Source organism: Culex pipiens, chromosome 2 (assembly GCF_016801865.2).
Source record: "Culex pipiens pallens isolate TS chromosome 2, TS_CPP_V2, whole genome shotgun sequence".
Classification (NCBI taxonomy): Eukaryota; Metazoa; Arthropoda; class Insecta; order Diptera; family Culicidae; genus Culex; species Culex pipiens.
This window is the reverse complement of record NC_068938.1, coordinates 100,171,606-100,191,671: the sequence shown is the minus strand read 5'-3', so window position 1 is coordinate 100,191,671 and position 20,066 is coordinate 100,171,606. Positions and strand designations below refer to the sequence as shown.

The window sequence follows — 20,066 nt, the reverse complement described above, 5'->3', positions numbered from 1 at the left end:
ACTTATAATGAAAAGAAAAAAAGATCATTCAGATAATTAAAAACCTTTTCCGAGGGGGATAGTGATGTTGTGGCCTGAACCACAACACGCCCTTTTCCCATATTTCTGTTTGGCGATATAAGACAATAAAACTTATGTACGTCAACAGGTAAACGCAATGACTAAATCTAGGAGGTAAAATGAAGTAAAGTCGATAGGTAGTCAATTATAATACTAGGGAGGTAGTTGATCTACCGACATGAAAATACTTAATAAAGGTGAGCTCGTCCTTGGACGAGCAGAGTTGAAGTGCAACTGACAAATGTTTACATTGTTTTTAACAAAAGAAAGTCCGCGAGTAATAATTATTTAACATCTCTCGCCCATCTCGAGCTGTGTTCTCTGTGTCTATGAATTAGTGCGTCCATCCCGGGAATTCCCGGGACAAAAATCCCGGGATTTTTCCAAAACCGGGAATTCCCGAATCCCGGGATTTTCTATAATTTGTCCCGGGAATTCCCGAAATTGAAAAAAATATCATATTTTGGTCTGGAAATTCATATTTGGTTGTGAAAATAGTAAAACAATAAAATGTATTAAAATTTGTATTCAGCAAATTTCAGCATTAAATTGGTTTTTTAGGAAAAAATATTATAATTTTAATTAACAGGTCCGCAAAATGCCTAGTGCTTTAAATTTTTTTCTCTTTTATTTAACTGGATATATTTACGAATATTTTCTATTTTAAATTAAAAAAAAAACAATCTCATATCAAATTATTTATAATCAAACACCGGCATCTAGAGCAAATAAGTACAAATGTAACGAATAAAGACAGCTATTAAAGCAAAAAATAATTGCATGACGTTTTGGATGACTTCGGTTAAAACAGGAACATAACAAAACAATGTGTACTTCCAAATGTATTGCTCTAAAATCTCCTGTACCTATTTAGACTGTAATTCTGATTTTCCCTCGGTTGGCGGTAGTTACTTGAAGATAACTTGTAAAATATGTTTTATATAAAACAATGAATTCAAAACTTATCTAAAATTTTACATTGACTGGTATCATTTTATTTATTGTCGTTTTTTTTGTTTTTTAGATATAAAATAAATGATTTAAGCCGTTTTAGTCATGTCATATAAAAATATATATAAAAGAAAAAAATATAAAAAAAAATTTCAGAGTTTTTTTTTGAATAGGTCCTATACACATATGGAAGACAAAAGCTTATTGGACCTTTAAAATAAAAAAGACTCAAGAATTATGTAATTTGATTAGCAAATAAAAAAAAAATAATCATACTGGAATTAAAAATAGTAGTTGATATAAAATCCTAAACACCACAAAGACAAAAGAAATTAATTTCTTTTAGGCTATTTTAAAAATGTCGTCTTTGTTTAGATTGAAGTGAGGATTATCACCATTTGATATTATTAAGCTAATTCTATGATTTTAAGCTTAAAAACATAACGAAAATGCAATGAAACATAGATTTTATTACTGATTCCAAAATTTCCCGGGATCCCGGGAATTCCCGGGATTCCAAAAATATTTTTCCCGTTTCCCGGGAAATTCAAAACCCGGGAAAATTGGACGCCCTACTATGAATGGTACCACTATTCTCTCGACTCGAGGCCATTGTCCTCTCGGACGAACGCAGCCCAGTTTTGGGTGTGTAATTCCCAAAATGTCTATACCGTTCGATGAAACTTTTCATTTCTTCCAAAAACATTTACACATTTTTCAATTTTGCTAGGTATATCTTAGACACATTCATAGATTAAACCTTAGGAAAATAATCTCTTTTACATAAATATCAAAGAAATTTACATACACATTTAACGGTACACATCAACCAGAACTTTTGCACCCAGATTTTTGTAACAGACATTTTAGTATCTTCAAAATTACGGGTACAATCGAAATATTTTTTTATTCATCCCCTAAAGTACTGCCCACAAAGTAATTTACAACAAAGTTTGACTAATTTTACAATCCCGTTGTTGCAGGATTGGGTCCGTAAGTTTGACAATTTTGGAATAAGAAGAAAACAACTTCCTTCGTTGCTGTGCACCCTTAACAGAAATTCGTAAAAATATTGTAAGCATTAATAGGTAAGGTTTTAAGTTTTTGGCAAAAACATGGTATTTCTATTGCATCCTGATTGCTTTCAAAAATTACTTTCCCGATTCCGATTACAGTTCCGATTCAACCCATTTGACGATACTGTAGTTTGAACCGGTTTTTTAAATCTTAAAATCAAATCAAAACTAAAATTATTAGTTTTTGTTAACTTGATGCTGAATACTCAATTTTGGTCTAAATATTATTATTTTAAGTTTTTGAATATTTTAAGATTCCCTTGCAGGTTAATGTGAAATAACTGTAACTTATGTAAAATCTATCATTGGTCAAATGTTGCTCAAGATTTTTCAAAATGTTGACGGGGGATTAAGTCATCCCTAGCAATATGGAAAATAAGAAATGTTTTTTTTTATTTTGTGATAAATTGAGAGAACTATGCGCGTAACGACAAAGGGGATCAAGGATCCCCATTTTTCCCTATGTTGAAGACACCAAATGGATTAGAAATTCACTTCGCAAGATACAGATTTTGCACTTTTTTTGGGACAGCTCAAAAAAAAATCTGAAAAATACCAAGCGTCTCCATAAAACGACCATATGCCTTATAATTTTATGGAGCAATCTTTTAAACGAAAAACATGTTGCTCACAACACCAAGTGTCAAAAGTACAACTCGGTTCAGCGAAAGCAATAGGAACATCCAATTACACGATTGCAACATTTTCACGAACGAAGGAAAACAAATTCAAAAAGCGCCATTACACTGCCAAGAGAATACTACAATCACTTCATTACGAGTCAACTCCAATTACGTTCATCTTTCGGCCTTTTTCCTGAAATTCCAGCCCCAAACAATACTCACTGCTGCTCGCTTCCGGGTCGTTGCCGTCCAGGATGGTCTTGATGCGCTTGAAGAACTTCCGGTACACGGACTTGCCATCGCCGCCCTTGCCGCCGTCCTTGCTGCTTCCCGAGCGGCCACTCCTCCGGCCACCGCCGCCGCCGGTGCCGCCACCACCCTCCTCGATGGACGAACCCTTGCCCTTCCGGCTGACCAGATTGGCCCGCGTCGATTCGCGCAGCACGATGTCCACGTTCGGCGTCGGGAGCGTCCCCTGGGGCTGCTGGCACTGGGCCAGGAGGGCGTGGGCTTGCAGTTCCTGCTGGTGGATGTGCTGCGGAACCAGCGGACCAGGGACCGGGTCGGCCGCAATCTCGATGGCTATTTGCTGCTGCTGGGTCTGGAGCACCTGTTGCTGCTGCTGTTGTGGGGAGTGCTGGTGCTGGCACCGGCCGGCCGACGACGGCTGTTGCATCACACTGCTTGCCATCGTTACGAGAGGCGAAGCGACGTTCAGTGAAACGAGCACTGATTGCGGTTATTAAAAATGTATGCAGTCGGGCGGGGTGTCGGGGATAAGAGTTGCAGGGAATCTCGACGTGGTTCCGTATATCGCGTGATCCGAAACCGGGCTTCCCAGACGATGGTGTGCACACACACACACGGAGGAGGGAGAGCTGGAAGCAAAAGAAAGAGGAAAAAGAGAAAGGGTAAGAAAAGACATACTTCATTAAAGATTGAATAAGTTTACAGTGCTGATGTCGTACGACGTGGCAAGGCTTGGATCCTTGTAACAGTTGGAGTTGGAGTTGTGTTCCGAGTTCAAAGGGAAAGCAAATCTATTAAGTAATTTGTAATAAATGTCATTATTACATTGAGTTAAATCAATTATGTTTATATTTGGGTCATTCTCAACCAACTCAACCATGGTTGAGGAATAATTTATTTTGAAAGAAAGTCTGGTAAATGATAAAATCCAATCTTGATTCTACCAATCTTCCCTCGCTACCAAAAAGTTGGTACGATGTTTTTGATCGTAGAAATTACAGATTTGATCAAGTAAGAGTTCTGCAAAGTTGTAGAACCATCTAGACATCCTTACAAATCACTGGAGCTTTTTAAATGATAATCAAAAAGAATCCAAATATTATTTAACAGACATCTTTCAAAATAAATTACACATTCTCCAACCATCGTTCAACTACTTTCAATTGATCGGGACCACCAGTGTACGCCTTGAAACTTCATTATAGACTTCTCCCATTCTATAGCCTCATTCAATTCCATCCATCCTCTGACTGGAGCAAAGCCAAGCCAAGCCAAGCAATATGCAGTGTGTTTACAGTTTATATTGTTTTATGCGCAGCTGGCAACAGTAGAAAGTGCTGTTTTGTTTACACTTCCGTACTCTTGAGCAAAAGCGTACCCAACAAAGCGGGTACAGAGAGTTCAAGAGAAAGGTTATACTCTCTGTGGTAGGAATACCGTGCAAGTGATGTAAGATGTTGGTTTAGTGCTGTAACACGATGTTTCAATTTAGAATCTAGAAGGGAAGGGATCTAGTTTCAGCAATTTGATCAAGCCAAAAAAGTTGAGGTCTGAGAGTTTGTCCTTAAACCTATATACATATCGTCTGCTGTGTGCTATCTTGTGACATAGACCATTTTGGTCGAAAATGAGTTAATGATGACGTTTTGCTATACTTACCAAACACTAAAATATGCTTTAACCCGATTTTGGGAACTCGCTTCCGTTTCCCGCATATCGCAATACACACTTGTGACATAGACCAATCTATCATCAAATCATCGTGCACACTTGTGACACGTCATACATGTTGTTGGAAAATGTGGAATTTTTTTCTTGTTTTTCACAAATTTATGTTGATACACACTTTCTAAAGGCAATGCAAACTTTTGTTTTTGAAAATATACTAATTAAGTCGGTTAAACTATTGATTTAAACTTATTTTAGTTTGTATGGGAATTCTGTGCACACTTGTGACACGTAGTACAATTTTACTTTCGAAACACGTGTGCACGTGTCACAAGCTTTTCAGATTTATGTTTACATAATTTACTGTATCTTTTAACTGTTGTAACCAAATTACGAACCGATTGCTTTAAAAAGTTTGGCTCTATCATTCATAGTTTTAAAAATATTTATCATCAAACTTTAAAAATCGATTTTCTCGAATAGTACTAAATGGTCGTTGTCACAAGATAGCACACAACAGACGATATATCTATCCAGATTATTGAACTATCGCTTATAAATAATTCAACGCAAGAAATCTCCAAACCATTCGCACTCCATAAGCCACTTTCCCATATCATCCAGAGCGAATTGATTCAAAAAGCCACATGAAAAGTGAGGATAAACATGAAAAATTATCCACCTCTTTGCGCGCCACTTCCGGTCCCAAAGCGTTCCGGTACGTTGCATAAGCCACCACATAAAAGTGCATCCCTGGGAAACTCGCAAGCTTTACAACGGCCAACAAAAGAGGGAAAAACTGTTATAAAAAAAGAGCATACAGATCACTCCATTAGTGTCGAATGCGCTTGCTTCTTGCTGTCTTGTCGGAACTTTTTTTCAACTTTTTGTTCGCTCGACAACAAGTCCATCCTGCTGACCGCTTTACCTCGCTTGTCGGGTGGAAACTTGGTCGACTTGAAATCGGGACAGGTGATAGATATCAATTATATTAAGAAAATCCATGAATTTATTTTAATAGAATTTACAAATCAATTTAAAATCCAACAAAAAGAACTTTCCGTTAAGCGGAAAACCAAATTTTATACTTCTCTTTTGTAAAAAAAAAAAAAAAAAAAAAAATAAATAAATCTATGAGTGATTTCTGCCAACTAACACGAAATCGAAAAAAGTTGCCCGACCCCTATTCGATTTGCTTGAAATTTTGCCTAAAGGTGTAATTTTGGTCTTTGATCACAAAGTCTAGTTCCATTTTTCGATTTCTTGTGCCAAAGGGGCCGGTATTACTTGTGTAAATAAATTTACACAAGTAATATCGGCTGTTATAACAGCGACTAACATGTGCCTTTGGTTGCCTAGTAACAGATGGTAAAAATACCATGAAATTATGCTGAAATAATGAACGTGAAAGACCGCAGCAATACAGTCCAGACTCGATTACCCGTCAGACGTCACGAACATTTTTTTCTTACTTTTAACATCAAATTGGAGTACTAAGACCCAATTCAGTCAAATTTGAATGTTTTATTGCCTACCTAATTAATAAATGCATTTTTTCAGCACCCATTTCAGTGATGAAATATATAACTTTTCAAAATCAAAATCTGAGATTTGAAGGCATAGGAATAGCAATACCAAAAAAAACCCTTGGAATAACATAGTTTGGTTTTTTTGTGGTCTTCCACTTACAAGATGTTGGTATGATTTCGTGGTAATTTACCATCTGAGCAATTCCCATTAAGGCATTTTTGTGTATATAGAGCCAGTTGCACTCAATAGTGACTTTTGAGAAGGGCGTAAGTGTTTCCAATATTTTTGTGTTTCGTAATTTAAAAACTGCTGCAACTCGAAGCCGTTGCATAGTATAAAAAAGTTCTCAAAGACAAACTTGTAGGAAATTTGACAGGCTCTCTGAAAAAAATACACACTACTTCTATGGGAATTTTAGATTTTTAAGTTTAAAAATCAAATGTTAAGGTGAGCCCACGATTTTTTTCGTTATTTTTTTGTGAAAATAGCCTAAGATGTTATAAAAAGACTCGCGAAAAATTAGGATGGAGCAACTCTCCTATTAAAATACAAAAATCATTTACTAATATTGTTTTTTAGAAAAGTGCTCTAAGCGTCAGAATTTTCAAAAACCGAAAACGCTGCAATTTTACATAAAAGTCTCCATATTGACCATTGTCCTATGTCCAATCTTTGGGAAGATACAGCGATTTTAAAAATATATATATATTTTTTTTTTGAAAAAATTGGGTTTTTGGTGGTTTTTGGCATTTTCTATAAGACAGACTTGTTTTTTCAATCTCGAAAATATTTTTACCGGAAAGCTCGTACAATTTCCCATAAGTTTGTCGAGGAGGGGGTCGAAAATCCTGTTTAGGGCTGGAATTGCTCATGCAAAAAAAGGGCATTGCTGCACATTTTGGTCGCTGAAATTTCCAAAAGTTATACCAGAATTTGGTATTCCTGTGTTATTTACCTCTGCTCGGGGTGGTGCAGTGGTAAACGTCACAGAAAAAAACTAACTAAATCCACCTATGTGGTTGGAGCCTTCTTCACTCATTACCATCAATGGCTGTACACAAATTTCCTCTATTTTTTAGATCTGGAATAAAAAAGAACATAAATATCACTTAAGTGGCCATATCTCGAGACAGGGTTGCCAGATCTTCATTGTTTTGGACTCGTTGGAAAGGTCTTTCAATAACCTAACCAACGATGGGTCGAATGGTGGATCCGAACATAGTTTACCTACATTTAAGTGAGACTCGGCTTCCAAAAAGTACACCAATATCACTTAAGGGGCCATATCTCGAGACAGGGTTGCCAGATCTTCAATGTGTTGGACTCGTTGGAAATTTTTTTTGATAACCTAACCAACGATGGGTCGGATGATGGACCCGGACATAGTTTACATACATTTAAGTGAGATCCGGATATATGTGAAAACACATTTTTATACATAACTTTTGAACTACTTATCGAAACTTCAATCTGTATAAAACTCGATCTATGGGACCCTAAATCAAGTCGAATGCAACAGGTTCGGGTCAAATCGGTTCAGCCAGTGCCGAGAAACATGAGCTAGTTTGTTGGTCACATACATACATACACACACACATACATACACACACACACACACACACACACACACACACACACACACACACACATACACACAGACATTTGTTCAGTTTTTGATTCTGAGTCGATATGTATACATGAAGGTGGGTCTACGACGTTTTTTTACAAAGTTCATTTATAGAGCAGGATTATAGCCTTACCTCAGTGAGGAAGGCAAAATGATGGTAATATTCATCACAAAATGGTAACAGATTTTGCGTGAAAAAAATACAATGAAAGAAAAGTACACACCATTTCTATGAGAATTTTTGATTTTTAAGTTTAAAAGTCAAATTTGAAGGTGAGCATTAAATCAGGAATCGGTGAATTTTCATCAGAATCACATTATTACACATTTTTTGAGTAATAGTACTCAAAAAGGAGGTAATATTCAACCAACATTCCAAAACCCCTGTTGGCCTGGGTTTGATACCAGTCGGCCCCGATGGTGGCATTTTTCGAGACGAGACTTGTCTGATCACGCCTTCCGTCCGACAGAGAAGTAAATGTTGGCCCTGGTCTAACCTAGATATTAGGTAGTTAGCTTAGTCCTGGTTGGTAACATGCAAAATTTATACAAAACAAGCTAAACCCGACAAACTTCGTCTTGTCTTTTTTCCGTTTCTTGACGTTGGGCGTCATCCATAAAGTATGTCACGCTCTAGGGGGGGAGGGGGGGTCTGAGCAAGTGTGACATTGCATGTTATAAGTAAAGGAAAAGCGTGACAAAGGGGGAGAGGGGGGTAGATTTTGGCTGATTTTAGCGTGACGTACTTTATGGATGAAGCCTTGGTAAATTGTTTGCTTATTGCTCCTGTGATCAAAATGTGATTTTACGTAACTTTTTCCATACAATCTGCAGAATTTCCGGAATCGGTTCCAGAGTTGCCAAAGTTGTCACTTTTTGGCGTAAGAACCTTCCTTGTACTTATACGAACCCAACGCATAAAAGAGCACCTCGATCCAACGCTCCGCATTGAACTAATTTGCGTTCGAACAAAAGCATCGAATTTTTGTATATAGATAGATTCCGCCTGACCCTACCGACAAAAGAATTCATCATACGTTTTGAAATCACGTAATCGACAGATGGTGAGTAAAGATTGCTAGTGCTGAGCCCGAATCCCAAATATGAACTTGATTGGTTGCGACAGCACCTGGTGCTTTGACTTTGAAGTTGAATTGGATTTTACCCGTAAAATCAATGCGTTTTACCGTTAGCCAGTTTTGAGCGCCTTAAGCTCATAGTTTATGTTCTAGGGAACAACTTTACCGAAGAGATTCGTCAAATATTAAGAATGTTACTGAGTTTATAACACCACCGCTGAAAACTTCAACTTCTTCTTCACTCTCTTCTGGCAGCACTGCTACACTGCAGAAAAGATTGAGGCAGGCGTAGCGACGTCATGCAACCAAGCAAGCTGATGGTTGCCAGAAGAGCTGTCGAGTTCATGCAAAATGATTGCCACATATTTTATTCATTTAAAATGTTTAAAACAAAGCAATTTGTTATTCTATGAACCAACATATCATGTTTGCTTTGTTATATTATAGAAGGGGAAATAGAGTGTCATTTCGTCACCTTTGTCTAATCTAATCGATAGATAATGAAATATTGATCAAGGAAAATCTAGTAGAAACCAGTACCTAAATCAGAGCAAATAAATAACCGATCGAACAATGCTTTACTGTACAGTGTCCAATTAGTCGTTTAACCAGCACGATGGAGTTCCTGGCCGCCCAAGACCCCTTCGAGGTCATGCCGTTCTTCAAGAAAGTTTTGACCGCCACAGGGTTAGGTTGGCCCCGGCGCAACTTGCGAAAATTCGCACTGACTTTGCTGTTTCCGTGGTTGGTCGTTTTGGTGCCCATGTTGGGTTACAGGTTCGGCAGCCAGGTGGACCTGATGATTCGTGGCTATTCGGAGCTGCTGGTGCTGTTCAACATTGAGATTCGAGTGTTGATTTTTGCGTGGAAGCAGGCCGAGTTTGAGGATATGATCGCCGTCCTGCAGGGCGTTTTTGATAAAGGTGAAATTTGAAAGTCTTCTTATTTTAGCAGCAATTATGATTATTTCTTGCATTTCAGTTCGTTCTTATGGTGCCAAATCACATGAGTTCAAAATGGTAACGGTCACTAACCAAGCAATGGATAAAGCTGCAAAAGCATATATGACCTTTCCACTGATATTATTGATATTTTTTCTAATGGTACCATTGCTTCAAACAACTGCAATTTACGTAATGAATCGTCAGAATGGAACCATTGAGCAGGATTTTATTACAATGACTGAAATTCAGTAAGTTAATCTGAAACGAATGACTTGAAAAGTGATTTATTAATTTATGATTTCTTATAACAGCTTTTACGATTTGGATATTCGTCGGAACATTTTTCACTATTTGATATATTATGTTTGTGCATTCGCAAGCCATTGTATTTACGGCTTCAGAGTGTCTATATCTGGAATTGTAGCTTCGGGTAGTATTAGGAGCATCAATTTAATTTTCGATTTAGTTTCGCACAAACTTGAAAAGATTCATGAATTCTCTGGCAAAGAGTTGCGTGATCATTTTGCCGAAATCGTCAATATGCACGCTGATGGATTACGGTAACTTTACGTGAAATTTAATGCATAAAATAAACATCTTTTTGACTATTTCAGATGCATTCGTATTTTCGAGAGATTGTCAAATGTTGCAGTTCTAGTGCAGATGGTTGATACCGCACTCATTTGGATATGTATGATTTTGTGTGTCACTAATGTAAGCAAATCATGTTAATTTTTGCAGTTGAAAATATGATTTTTTTCTAGAACCCTACTAAAAACTCATTGAACCTGGTGGTGCTTTTAGTTATGATATCCTCTGAAACGTACGCATTCTGCAAATTGGGCAATGAGCTAACAGAAAAGGTAAATGGTTAAAATTTATTCTGAGGTAAATTGGGATACATGGGCTGAGTGAATCATGTTGATTTAGGTAGACCAAACACAGAACAAAAAAAGTTCGTTGATTTCTCAATGTGGAGATTCCTACTAACCCCATTTGATGGTACATAAGCTCAACTTTTTGATTCCCAGAGCATCACCGTTGGACGATCAGCGTTTGAAGCCCAGTGGAGTGAGTTTCCGTTGGACATTCAAAAAGGTCTTTCACTGATAATCACACGGTCTCAAAAGTGGGAAGGACTCACGGCAGCTCGCTTCTATCCCTTGAGTATCGAGCAGTTTGGTGCGATGGTGCAAACGAGTTACTCTGTGTTTGTGGTGCTTAAGGAACGACTGCAGGGAGTGATCTAAGCTTACTCGGTTGAATGATCCGTCTGAGCTGAAAGTTTGTATCGAATCATTAGGTAATGGCAAATCTTCGCTTCATATAAATTAAATTTAAATGTTATTAAATATGTTTACATCTGTAAAGTATTGTGTCACAAATATGAAACAATAAATTTAAAAGTTTTCAAACAAAGCTAAAGAATCTTTGAACAGTAAATTGGATAAACCTCAGTTTGCTCTTTTTGATCCTAAAAAAATTATTTAAAAAAAGTAAAGTTTCTTAGCAAAACCGACGAGTTTTTTATCAGACGATCAGACAGTATTTCAGCTTTTCATTCATTTTTCATTTAGTAGCACTAAAATTCCTGTTTCTTAAACTCAAGAACTACAAACTGACATGGCGGGCGCCGTTTTTGGCCAATGACTGTTATCTATTCGCAACTGATCTAGTTTTAGCAATTATGATGTTTTATCTTTTCAGCGCGTTCATACATGCTGTTGATAAGGGAAACACTATTGATCGTCGAAACCTATTATCAGTAGTGCTGAAAGGATATTACGGTTCTGTTCAGAAACGGAGGGGCAACCATGGGTGGTCTCTTATGCTCATGTTCAGGCTAATTTTTCATTTTTACACGATATCGATCCTGATCTGTATTTTTAAATGAAATTAAACCAAATGTTTTAACTTGCGCTTGGCAAACTTAGCTGTGTCAAGAAATTACATTTTGCCATTTTCATAAACTAGCTGCAATTTTCCAGTGGTGGTCGTGTGGCGAAAGTTGACAAAGTTTACGGTCGGGCTATCAATTTACACTCTCGTTTTGACAGCAAACTGACCTTAACTTACGCGCGAGCGTCCACCATTGAAACGAAATTGTAAAAATTCTACATAAAATTGCTTTTGGCCAGCGCTTAGGGATGCTATCCGAATCAACGTTTAAAGTTCAAAGCTGTTTGACCCAGTCAGTTCAATTCGGAATCTAATCGGAATTTAATAAGATTCAGTTTCAGCTTTCAAACTGAAATGACTGGAGAAGCGAGGTTACTTCAATGTAGAAATAAACCGTCACTTGTGTGTTATCTTTTGACAACGCCCATTTGGTACAACAAAATGTAAACAAAATCAGAAAAATATGTATCAAAAGTATGCTATGAATGTGAATATGTACTATGTGTCACAAGTATGCACAGAACTCCCATACAAAATTACATAAATACGATTTTTTTTCCCTTGACCCATGAAGAGTATCGGGGCCGCATTTACACGGAGAGACCGGCCAGGGCAAATCTAAGAAATTCTTGGTTAATTTAACTAAAAGTATGGGTTAATTTTTTACACAGCTTTTTTTCAACAATCGATTGTTGATTTTGTTAACTCGAAATTGCTGACCACCAGTAGGTAAAATTAACTAAAAAAATAGTTAGAATTGCCATTTTTGTTGGTTAAATGACCGAAAAAAAATTCTAGCAGTCGACTGACTGAATTTTTTTTTTCAGAAAATTAACAATTTTTTTTTTGTTTTCAGCTGAAATATTGTTGAATATTCTGTAAAAAACAGGCTGGACAATATTTTTCAACTATGTTTAAACATTTTTTTCCGTTGTATCAACTGAAATATTTTTGCATGCAGCAAATTATTAGTGGTTTGTTACAAAACATTTCTTATTTAAACATAATTTATGTTAGTGTCTATATATATTTTCTTTAATTATTTAACGATACAGGCTGGGCCGAATTTCTAGCTATATTTTTAACAAATGTCTTGCTTGAATACAGAAAAATATTCGTACATGTAGTCAGTAATTAGCTGTAGTTAGCAATATTTTTATTGAATTTGCAGTTAATTTTGTAATAATGCCTCACAAATTAATTTGTTGTACTTGTATTATTTGTATTTTTTTAATTGTTATTATAAAACATGTTAAGTTTGATTAATGTTTTAAAAAAATATAATAAAAAAAGCATTTTACAAATTTTGTTAAAAATGTTCAAAAAAGATGTTCAATTTCTCGTAAATTCCTTAAAAGTAGAAACCGAGTAAAATTTTCACCAAGTTTTAAGCTTATATTTTTATTATGTTGTATACAATTAAGTGTTGTATTCACTTACCATCACTGTGAAATCATCCGATAAGTCGTCATCATCTACAACGGTCTCATGTTTAGTTATTTTTCTTGTGGTTGGACACACAATTTACACCAAGGCGAACCTTTTGCTGCAAATAGACATATGAAATTTATTATTAATCTAATAAAAAAAATAATTTCGGCTCTAAACTGATAAAAGGAACGTAAATAAATGTAATTATTAACAAGAAATATCAATAATGCTACTTACCAAGTTTGCACTAATTTAACAACTACTTTTGGCAACACACTTTCATTGCATTTGATTCAATTTATTCAACGTACTCCGATTCCTGAAAACAATATTTTGAGTTTTACTTACCAGTTTATTGAGCAGTCTTTTTCAACAGCATTTTTAAAATATTAATATCTTCTTTTGTATATCTTTTATAAATTTTATTTTTTTTTAGACATTTCCCACCATCGAATTTTTATTTTGATATAATGTGTACGCATTTCCATGTATTTTATGGTTGATGATTCTGAAAAAATAATGGTTCATTTAAATTGTATCCATCGTAATTGTTGTGTAAAATTAAACCCATACTTACTTAGATTAACCAACATTTTGTTAAATCTGCCCGTGCAAGTATTGTCGTGTAAGAGTTGGCCCGCCTCTTCCTTCCACTGCCCCTCTCTTTCCTTCAAACATTATCATAAAGTCCCCTCGCATCAGAGGTCCCCATTGCGAATGTCCTCGTCTTGCTCTTCATAGTTTATCACCTGCAAAGAAATCATCAACAAACTTACTCACCAATTCCACCTTCACAGTTGCAGCAGTGTGCACTTCGATTTGCCGATTCAACTTAGCCAAATAGTGTGATTTTCACCTTTCACATCCTCTTACTTCACAATTAACAACACAAACTCAACAAATCGACCGCTCTCGTTCGAATCCTGACTTCAAATGACAGACGTAAACAAACCCAAGTTCATCTTTTAAATATTCAACCAATTGTTAATTATATTCAACCAACAAAATTTTTGATTTTCCTAAAACCAAAGCTAACAGTCGAGCACGTTCATTCGAGTTCGGGAAATCTGTTAGCTTTTTGCCTCTAGCATTTTCAACAAACAGGTTATTAAATTATAACTGAATTTTAGTTATTTTAACGGAATATTGGCAGTAACAAGTACGTTTTTGTTAAAATTTACGAAAGTAAAATCAACAATTTTAATTGTTGAAATTTCTGGGCACAGTCTCTCCGTGTACAAAGTGGATTCAGTGGCTATTTCTTAACTTTATGTTAACATGTTAAGGTTAATGTTAACATTCCACAAGTCGCCTTTCCTGAGGTGTCTGACCTTCCTTTTTCTAAGCAATCGAATCCAGAAGGGAAACGAACACCAGTTCGTCACCCAGGGTCCGAGCCGGGATTTGAACCCCGATCTACCGCTTACGAGGCGAGAACTTTACCACTAGGCTACGTTCAAATTTCAGGCGAAACAAACTTTCTTCCTCTGCCAGCTGCTGTAAGTGGAAAAGGAAAAGCCTGGCCCCTTTTGCGTTCGTTCGCTCGCGGTTTTCCACACTTTGCCAGCATTATACATAATTCAGTAGCTTTCGACATGCACTTCCAGAGGGGCCACTGCTCTGTCTGCTGCATACTTGAAGGGGCTTCCTCACCAGACACAGAAGGCGAGAGGGAGATATATATACACACGGAAAAGGATATTACGGTAATTGCGGGGCGATGCTTCTTGTTGATAAATTACATACACGATAAACTCATCACCGTATTAAACCGTCATTATTTTAACGAGCTCTTCCTGGTTAAGATACTTTCTCGCAACGTCTTGAAAATAGTTTTGAGCAAAAAAAACGTGGTGGGAAAAATAAATTGAAAAGCACATCATTTATCTTCTTTTTGCCAGCAACTGTGGCAGTGTTGACATCATCCAGAGCGGTTTTTCGGGGTCGTTCCAGATGAGTGCTGATGATAATGTGATGATATTGAAATAACGACCGAAATCAGTTACGGCAGCAATAAAAGTCCATAAAGTGTCCCGAGCAATGTTTGCCGCAATGCTCGTTTCTGTCAATGAAATGTTAGTATTTATGGGTAAATTCAATTTTCCCTCCCGTTTTGTTTCCCACCACGTCTTTTTTTGCCTCCTAAAATGAATATTTTTACACTGACATCACTTTGCAAACCCGTTGAGGAGGGTTCGCTCGTATAAAATATGGTAAACGTTCATGCATTTATGCAGAGAGAAAATTTAATTTATTTTCAATTTAGAATTTCCCCTTTCTCATCTCACCTCCTCGGCTGATGGTACTGAAAAGAGTACGGCACATCAGCTACCACCCACGTTGTCCACACGTGCTGCTGATGATAACATGTGCTTTGAACACTGGAGAGTGGAGTAGGTGGTTATAGTTATAAACCCAGCGACCAACTGGCTCCATAACACATCATCTGGCCAGACAACGATGGCTAGGAGTGCCCGGTTTTGTTCTAGGAATGTTGTCCAGGGTTCTTGATCTCAACGATACAAAATTTGACAAGGAAAAGTTCATAGTTCGATTACGCGAAATATTTTATTAGAATACTTCGGATACTCGAGTTTTATTCTGATATTTCAAATGATCCGTCAGTTCCTTAAACAGCGTACTTTGATTCAAGCGAGCATCCCTACGCGCTGGCCAAGTGCAATTTTATGATGGAATTTTTCCAATTCGTTTTAATGGTGGACGCTCGCGCGTACGATAAGGTCAGTTGATGGCAAAACGAGAGTGTAAATTAATAGCCCGACCGTAAACTTTGACAACTTTCGCCACACGACCGCCACTGGAAAGTTGCAGCTAGTTTATGAAAATGGCAAAATGTCATTTCTTGATTTATGAGATAAAGTGTGGCGTTCGGCAGAGGTTATCTTAGCACAAGATAAATCTTTTGATTATGTTTTACTTGAGAAATTTTCTTCATTAACACCTAAACTCTCAACAAAAAAGGGGAATTTATATGTAAATACCCATTTTTTTTCAAGCTTGGGAGTATCGGTGTCTATTTACACAAACCAAAACAATTTATAACATTTTTTGCAGCAAACCCCTAGATCACTTTTTGCCCGCGTGTAAACATTTCAGCGATCTGCAGTTCTCACCATCACATATCGTCAGCTGTGTGCTATCTTGTGACAACGACCATTTAGTACTATTCAAGAAAATCGATTTTTAAAGTTTGATGATAAATAATTTCAAAACTATGAATGGTAGAGCCAAACTTTTTGAAGCAATCGGTTCGTATACTATCGCTTAACAAACGCTCCAAGTTTCAACTAATTTGGTTACACCAGTTAAAAGATACAGTAAATTATGTAATCAAAAATCTGAAAATCACGTGTCACAAGTGTGTTTCGAAAGTAAAATTGTACTACGTGTCACAAGTGTGCACAGAATTTCCATACAAACTAAAATAGGCTTAAATCAATAGTTTAACCGACTTAATCAGTATATTTTTGAAAACAAAAGATTGCATTGCCTTTGGAAAGTGTGTGTCAACATAAATATGTGAAAAACAAGAAAAAATTTCCACATTTTCCAACAACATGTATGACGTGTCACAAGTGTGCACGATCATTTTGATGATAAATTGGTCTATGTCACAAGTGTGTATTGCGACATCCGGGAAACGGAAGCGAGTTTCCAAAATCGGGTTAAAGCATCTTGTAGTGTTTGTTAAGTATAGCAAAACGTCATCTTTAACTCATTTTCGACCAAAATGGTCTATGTCACAAGATAGCACACAGCTGACGATATAACGGTGGCCCGTCCCCGAGCAACACTCCAAAGAGAAGCATATGTTGGTGCTCTTTCACTCACTTTTCATCAAGCGTCCATGGCGCGGTGGTAGCGTGTCGGATCAATAACCAAGAAATTAGTGGTTCAATCCTCGTTCTGTTAAGGGTTTTTTTTTGTGAAATACAACCAAAAAGCCGTCGGTAATGTCGATAATTGTCGGTAACGGGCAAAAATGTCATACCCCTATATCGCAAAAAATGCATGAGGACAGTTTTCATGCAGATTCTGATATACTTTCATGCCGCCATGCATCACAATCATGCGACCGCCGTTTGGGTGTATATAAAAAAAATTCGGCGGGTTTGTTCGAACGCGAATCAGTTCAACACGGAGCGTCGGATCGAGGTGCTCTTTGTTGCGTTGGGTTCGTAAAGTCCAAGGAAGGTTCTTACGCCAAAAAGTTACAACTTTGACCACTCTGGAACCGATTCCGGAAAATCTGCAGATTGTATGGAAAAAGTTACGTAAAATCAAATTTTGATCACAGGAGGCTGGAAAAGCAAAAGAGCTAAAAACGTAAGGCTTGTTTGATATAATAATCAAAACCTAACCTAATCCACCTATGTGGTTGATGCCTTCCTCACTTTTTACCAACAATGGGTAATATGAGTGGTTTGGACACGAATTTCAGCTATTTTTTAGATCCAGTAAAAAGTACATAGACATATATTTAAGTGAGATCCGGATAAATGAAAAAACACATTTTTATACATAATTTATGAACTACTTATCGAAACTTCATAGAAATCACTAGGTACGTATGGGACCCTAAACAGAATCGAGTTCCAAAATTTGAGTAACAATTTTGGTCACATACACACACACCCATACACACACATATACACACACACAGTTGTTCAATTCTGAGTCGATATGTATACATTAGGGTGCCCAGAAAATATGACTCCCTGCTCCACAAGCGGGAAACGGTTTTTAGGTTATTTTAAGCATCTGTGCAAATTTTGAGCGAAATTGGTTGAGATTAACCAATTGATAATAAAATAACTTTTCAGGGCCAAGTTTTACAGCTTTGGTATGTTCTACAAAGTTGTAGAGCATTTAATTTCCAATGAGAATCTCACTTTGTGGAATATGTTGCTGGAAGAAGCGCACCGTGCAGACCAAACCTAAAGTAAAATGGGTTTCCCAAACATTTTTTCGTTTTTTCCCATACAAAGTTCACCTCCGAGTATCAATGGGTAAATGTTGACCGATTTTGCTAATATTTGACCCAGAGTCCTAAAATAGCTCAAGGAACAATATTCAGCTTGTGGAGCGAGGTTTTGAGAAAAAGTCCCATATTCCGGGCACCCTTGTATACATGAAGGTGGGTCTACGAGCTTTTAATAAAAAAGTTCATTTTTAGAGCAGGATTATAGCCTTACCTCAGTGAGGAAGGTAAAACGGCTCGGTTCATATGAACAAAAAACAAACATGTCAAATGCCTCACCAAAAATAAAAATCAAAGATTTTTATGCTTTTTTATTCGTAAACTGCTAAATTATGCTATTTTATGCTTTCACAGTTGAGTAATTCTCTACGAAATCGGTCTTTTTTCTTCAATTTTAATTTTTGTATTTTTTAATCCGACTGAAACTTTTTTGGTGCCTTCGGTATGCCCAAAGAAGCCATTTTGCATAATTAGTTTGTCCATATAATTTTCCATACAAATTTTGCAGCTGTCCATACAAAAATGATATGTAAAAATTCAAAAATCTGTATCTTCCGAAGGAATTTTTGGATCGATTTGGTGTCTTCGGCAAAGTTGTAGGTATGGATATGGACTACACTGAAAAAAAATGATACAAGGTAAAAAAAATTTGGTGATTTTTTATTTAACTTTTTGTCACTAAAACTTGATTTGCAAAAAAAACACTATTTTTCATTTTTTTTCATTTTTTGATATGTTTTAGAGGACATCAAATGCCAACTTTTCAGAAATTTCCATTAATTTTTTAATCAATACAGATTTTTTCAAAAAATCGAAATATTGGTTTTTCAACTTCATTTTTCGATGTAAAATCAAATTTGCAATCAAAAAGTACCTTAGTAAAATTTTGATAAAGTGCACCGTATTCAAGTTATAGCCATTTTTAGGTAACTTTTTTGAAAATAGTCGCAGTTTTTAATTTTTTAAATCTAGTGCAAATGTTTGCCCACCTTTGAAAAAAATATTTTTGAAAAGCTGAGAAAATTCTCTATATTTTGCTTTTCTGAACTTTGTTGATACGTTCCTTAGTTGCTGAGATATTGCCATGCAAAGGTTTAAAAACAGGAAAATTGATGTTTTCTAAGTCTCACCCAAACAACCCACCATTTTCTATCGTCGATATCTCAGCAACTAATGGTCCGATTTACAATGTTAAATATGAAACATTCGTGAAATTTTCCGATCTTTTCGAAAAAAATATTTTCAAAATTTTCAAATCAAGACTAACATTTTAAAATGGCGTAATATTGAATGGTTGGCCCTTTTAAAATGTTAGTCTTGGATTGAAAATTTTGAAAATATTTTTTTCGAAAAGATCGGAAAATTTCACGAATGTTTCATATTTTAACATTGTAAATCAGACCATTAGTTGCTGAGATATCGACGTTAGAAAATGGTGGGTTGTTTGGGTGAGACTTAGAAAACATCAATTTTCCTGTTTTTAAACCTTTGCATGGCAATATCTCAGCAACTAAGGGTCGTATCAACAAAGTTCAAAAAAGCAAAATATAGAGAATTTTCTCAGCTTTTCAAAAATATTTTTTTTAAAAGTGGGCAAACATGTGCACTAATTTAAAAAAATTAAAAACTGCGACTATTTTCAAAAAAGTCACCTAAAAATGGATTTAACTTGAAAACGGTGCACTTTATCAAAATTTCATTTGAGTACTTTTTGATTGCAAATTTGATTTTACATCGAAAAATGAAGTTGAAAAATTTTTGCGACCAATATTTCGATTTTTTGAAAAAATCAGTATTGATTAAAAAAATTCATAACTCGGTCAAAGATTTTTTGCACAACCTGGAAATTTCTGAAAAGTTGGCATTTAATGTCCTCTAAAACATATCAAAAAATTAAAAAAAATAAAAATAGTGTTTTTTGGAAAAC

The 20,066-nt window shown here is 36.1% G+C and overlaps 2 protein-coding genes across 4 annotated transcripts in view; one reads left to right on the top strand and one right to left on the bottom strand.

The window, feature by feature from the left end:
* LOC120413079 (Kv channel-interacting protein 1-like) overlaps positions 1 to 20,066 on the bottom strand; it is a 191,531-nt gene that overhangs the window by 66,630 nt on the left and 104,835 nt on the right. For both annotated transcript variants that reach the window (XM_039573783.2, XM_039573782.2), the window contains exon 3: positions 2,933 to 3,588. In XM_039573783.2, coding sequence (XP_039429717.1) covers positions 2,933 to 3,401 — 469 coding nt within the window. In that variant the 5' untranslated portion in view covers positions 3,402 to 3,588. The remainder of the gene's footprint in view (positions 1 to 2,932; positions 3,589 to 20,066) is intronic.
* LOC120413081 (uncharacterized) lies at positions 9,151 to 10,672 on the top strand. Of its 2 annotated transcripts, XR_005604905.2 has the most exons (3): positions 9,151 to 9,786; positions 9,845 to 10,521; positions 10,572 to 10,672. XR_005604905.2 is itself a non-coding variant. In XM_039573787.2 (1 exon), the coding sequence occupies exon 1, from the start codon at positions 9,480 to 9,482 to the stop codon at positions 9,795 to 9,797; it is 318 nt and encodes a 105-aa protein (XP_039429721.1). In that variant the 5' UTR covers positions 9,151 to 9,479; the 3' UTR covers positions 9,798 to 9,987. The 2 variants fall into 2 exon arrangements, 1 of the variants encoding a protein (XP_039429721.1); XM_039573787.2 differs by lacking the exon at positions 10,572 to 10,672 and having other exon boundaries at positions 9,151 to 9,987.

Bases quoted from the DNA above. Each gene is read 5' to 3' on its own strand.
- LOC120413081 (XM_039573787.2), top strand. From the start codon at position 9,480: ATGGAGTTCCTGGCCGCCCAAGACCCCTTCGAGGTCATGCCGTTCTTC.